The 4,128-nt window shown below is 61.6% G+C and overlaps 1 protein-coding gene across 1 annotated transcript; it reads right to left on the bottom strand.

The window, feature by feature from the left end:
* Positions 1–1,385: 1,385 nt before the first annotated feature.
* Positions 1,386–4,115, bottom strand: LOC121024714 (R3H domain-containing protein 4). Its single transcript, XM_040466908.1, has 4 exons — positions 3,911–4,115; positions 3,369–3,454; positions 3,231–3,286; positions 1,386–2,444 (listed from the first exon to the last, which is right to left on the bottom strand). The coding sequence occupies exons 1-4, from the start codon at positions 3,911–3,913 to the stop codon at positions 2,341–2,343; spliced, it is 249 nt and encodes an 82-aa protein (XP_040322842.1). The 5' UTR covers positions 3,914–4,115; the 3' UTR covers positions 1,386–2,340.
* Positions 4,116–4,128: the final 13 nt, after the last annotated feature.

The following is a 4,128-nucleotide window of genomic DNA, read 5'->3' as shown; positions in this document are numbered from 1 at the left end:
CCCTGCGCAAGGATGACACGCAAATTCGTGAAGCGTTCCATATTTTGCTGCTCTACTCTGGACTCTCCCGAGCAGGGAAAGGGAGGCTCCACAAGTGAAGCGACTCTCCCTTTGGAGGCCCTTCCCCGATTTTCAGGTCCTCCCGCGGGCTGCAGGGGAGGGCAGGAGGCTTCGGGCCGGGGCAGCCCGCGGGCAGGGGGAAAGGGTCCTCGTGCAAGTGGCTGCACCCTCTGGGACCCCGGGCCTCCGGCGTCCGTGCCAGCCACGTGGACTTCCGCGATTTAGTGTCTGCCCTTAAAACTCTCAGGATGCCTGTTAAACGGGCCCCCGCACACCCAAGCGCCCAGACCTGGCCCGAGAGAAGGAACCAGGCTCTGCTCCGTGCAGAAACACACAGGCCTAGCTGGAGCATCCCGGGGCTCGTGTATAAAAACCCCACAACGATGGGGGTGCCTCAGAGAGACCCAAGGCTGCGAGGGCCAAACCTGGACCGTGACCAGGATAAATAATACCGGATGGCCCACCGAACTAGAAAGTAAATCTTCATGTGTCCCAAATGGTTGCATAAGTGAACGCCTGGGGGGGAAGAGACAAATGTCCCTGCAGCATTCTCAATAATTAACATAGATCTTCTGTCCTCAGGGAGGTGGTTCCCAGCCCCCAGTCCTCTGTGTGGGGGGCACGCAGTAACGCCTCCCGGCCAGGATAGTGTGGCGGGGAAGGAGCTTCCCAGTGTGGAACCCCACCAGCACCCCCGACCGGGAGACCAGGCTCAATGTCAGCAGTGAGGAGCCTCGTGGGCAGCGGGGCCCCCAATGTGATGGCACCAGCGAGACACTTCCCTCAGCGTCTGAACCCCCCGCTGGGTTCATCCTGCAGGACACTGGGCCAATCCCGGACACACACAGGGAGGCCACGTGAAGACGCAGGCAGGGGCTGGAATGAGGTGGCCACAGGCCAAGGAATGCCAGGGACCCCCAGAAGCTCGAAGAGGCAAGAAGGCCCCTCCCCTGGAGCTTCACAGCCCTGCCACAGGTTGGGTTTCAACTCCGGCTTCCAGGACTGGGAGACAAGAAATTCCTGTGGTTTTAAGCCACAGCTGGGGTACTTTGTCCTGGCCACCCCAGGACGATCACACAAGTGACTTTTTGGACGGTGGGCAGCTGGGAAATGGTGGAGCTGGGGTTGGAACGTGGGCACCTGGGAAGGGCACGAGCCAGGCGGCAGAACCAGTGGCCTCTCCCTGCACGCCTCCTCAGTGTAAGGCTTCATCCCCAGGCTTTCGGCCCTCAGCGACTGAGACTCCACGCATCCTGAGCACCTCTGTGCACCTGCCCCCCCCCCCAGCCATACCCCCAAGGAAAGCCCCACAGCTGGAGACCAGAGACCAGAGCACCAGAAATTTATTGAACTCTCCACTTTTCCCAAAGCACGGCTAGACACACACACACACACACACACACACACGGGAGGGTCCCCCAGCCCTGCTCTTGTGGGACATGCCAGGGTGGCCAGTGAGAGGTCAGCCCAAGGCAACAGGCCAGAGCTAGGCTAGGGGAAGGGCAAAGGGACACGGACAGGGGAATGGGGCAGTCCTAGGGCAGAGGCTTCTGGCTGGAAGTCCTGATCCCGCAGGATGAAGGGAGGAGGGGTGTAGAGCAAATGGGGCCCCAAGAGCCACCAAAAGCCACCCGTGGAGGACAAACATGTTCCAAAAGGGTGGCAAGACCAGCCTTTAAGATGCAGCCCCTGTCCTAGGGCGTGGGGCACACGCGCAGGCGCACACGACAGAACACACCTGGAAAAAGGGGTGGAGCCCCAGGCCCCCCCCTCCCCCACATCCAAGCCAAAAGCTGGGGGATGGGGGAGGATCAAACAGGGACTGGAACAAAGTCCCCCGATTTATCAGTTGGGGCAAGTTTTTGGTTTTTCTTCCCAAAAGGGAAATTTAAAAATCTACAACAAATCATGCCAAATTCATTAAAAGTGATAAAAACCCAGCCTGTCGCTCCTTGCTTAAGTTTCAGACGGGACCGAAAAAGCTGAACGAAGAAGGAACACGGAAGTGACCAGGCCGGGTCTCCTCGCTCAAACTCAAGTCCCGGAGCGGGGAGCTGCAAGGCCAGGACAGTCCGGTGTGGGGGGCCAGGGCCCCGCGTTTATCTGGGAGAGGCGGGCTGGGAAGGAGTCAGAGTGATAGCCCCTCCCCCCCCCCCCCCCCCCCCAGGGGTAGAGCACGTCTGCAGGGACATATCCTCCAAATAATAAAGATACTTTAGCGAATGGCACGGGAGGCCTGGGGGAGGGGAGGCCGGGGGCGGGGGAGGGGGGGGGCGGCCATCAGCTGCGCTGCTCCAGATACGCGGACAGGAGCAGCCCCGGTGGCAGGAAGTCCAGGTGGCGGTTGCTGACTTTCATCTGCCTCTTGCCCTCCAGGTCGGCACCTGTAAGGGGCAGGGGGCGCAACGTTGAGGGCAGCATGGGGGAAGGGCACACGAGGTCACCGCCTCCATCCCTGCCCTCACGGGGGGGTGGCGGGGTGGGGGTGGGGGGCTGCTTCCGCATCAGGGCTCGAGTGGCCCAACCCCCACCCGCTCCACCTCCCTTCACTCCCGAACCTGAACCAGCCATGCACACCCGAGCTCATTCCATCTCCCCTCCTCCCATTTTGCCAGGGCCCCTGCTCCTCCGTGTCCGGGCCGTGGCCCAACTCCTGCGGGGAAGCACCCCAGGACGGGGTAGCACCCCCAGGCCTGCCCCTCGGTCCCGAGTCTGTGGGAACAAAGGCAAGGGAGCGTGGGAGGGGCCGTCCCTGAGTTGCCATGGAAACCGTCACCTCAGCAACTCCGGGCAGGAGGCGGAGCAGAGGAGTAAGGAGGCGGCGCACCCAGAGGCAGTGAGGACTCTCCCTGGGGCACTGTGTCCTGAGAACACCCCCGTGGTAAAAGCGGAGACCCAGGCCCCAGGAGGGGGACTCGCCGAAGCCAACTGGGTGGCATGGCGGAGGGGGGCTGCAGGGGAAGCTGCAGCTAAACAACCTTGCACCCAGCATGGAGCCAGACGCACAGGGAGCTTCCAAAGAACTCGAACTCGCACCAGAGCCTTTGCTCATGCTGCCCCTCCTCCTCCAGAAGCACCGCTCCCCCAGTACCCAGACCCTCTGTGACTCGGGCCTTGGTGTCCCCAGGGTGCATCAGCCAGGTGGGGCCCCGCGGGTCGGCAGCACTTACTGGCTGAGATGAGGTCCATGTACTGACAGATGGCGTGAAGCAGGAGTCTCTCGAAACTGGAGAGGAACGGAAGGTAAGCGGTGGCGAGCCAGAGCCAGTCCCTGGAGGGGCACATTGGGCTCATCCCCACCCTGTCACCTGTTGTCCAGCATGGCCGTGTACACGGCCTGGGGAGACACAGAGAAAAACCTCAGCAGCCTCTCCTCCCAGGTCTCCAGAGTTTCCTGCAGGGGAAACAGGTCTAGGGGTGAGGCCAACCGTGAGGCTGGGGCCAAGCTGTCTACGCCCCATGCCCAGGGGAGCCTCTGGAGCCCAAAGCCCTGGGTTCAAACGTGGCTTCTGACCTGCTATATGAAGCTACATAACCCTTTCCGAAGATACCAGGCACTGAGATATCCCCATGCTTCTGCACCCCTGTGCCCTCCTCCTGGTGAACTCCTACACATCCCGCAGTACCCACTGTCATTGCCCCTGCCCCTCCCACCCTCATGGAAAGCCCATTCCCGGCCCAGTTCCTGCACTCTGATCACACTGGCCTGTGTACTGCCTTGTCTCCAACACCACCTGCACTGGGTAACGGACTACCCCTGACACCACCACCAATTGAGAAAGTGAGGAAAAAAAGGTAATTAAAAAAAAACAGGCAGGTGGAAAAGGAGGAGGCCTGGCCTGACATTCACCATGGGGATGCGGCTCCGCTTGAGGACAGTTCTCAGACGCCGGCTGATGCGCTGGAAGCACTCACGGGGTGTGTAGGCTGGGTCCTCTGCAAGAGTTCTGGGCTTGGGGCAGCGTCTAGAGCAAGCCCCTGGCCGGCCCCACACACCGGCTCCTCCACACCTGTCCCTGGGCACCGCCCACACACTAGGCTCCTCCCCTCCCCGGGCAACGCCCCCCC

Source organism: Herpailurus yagouaroundi, unplaced genomic scaffold (assembly GCF_014898765.1).
Source record: "Herpailurus yagouaroundi ecotype Mexico unplaced genomic scaffold, PumYag 66994, whole genome shotgun sequence".
Classification (NCBI taxonomy): Eukaryota; Metazoa; Chordata; class Mammalia; order Carnivora; family Felidae; genus Herpailurus; species Herpailurus yagouaroundi.
This window is presented reverse-complemented; position numbering and strand designations above follow the sequence as displayed.

Excerpts from the sequence above, each read along its gene's own strand:
- LOC121024714 (XM_040466908.1), bottom strand. Across the intron at positions 3,287-3,368 it reads ACGGCCATGCTGGACAACAG|TTTCGAGAGACTCCTGCTTC; the intron begins GTGACAGGGTGG and ends GTTCCTCTCCAG. Across the intron at positions 2,445-3,230 it reads CATGGACCTCATCTCAGCCA|GTGCCGACCTGGAGGGCAAG; the intron begins GTAAGTGCTGCC and ends TGCCCCTTACAG.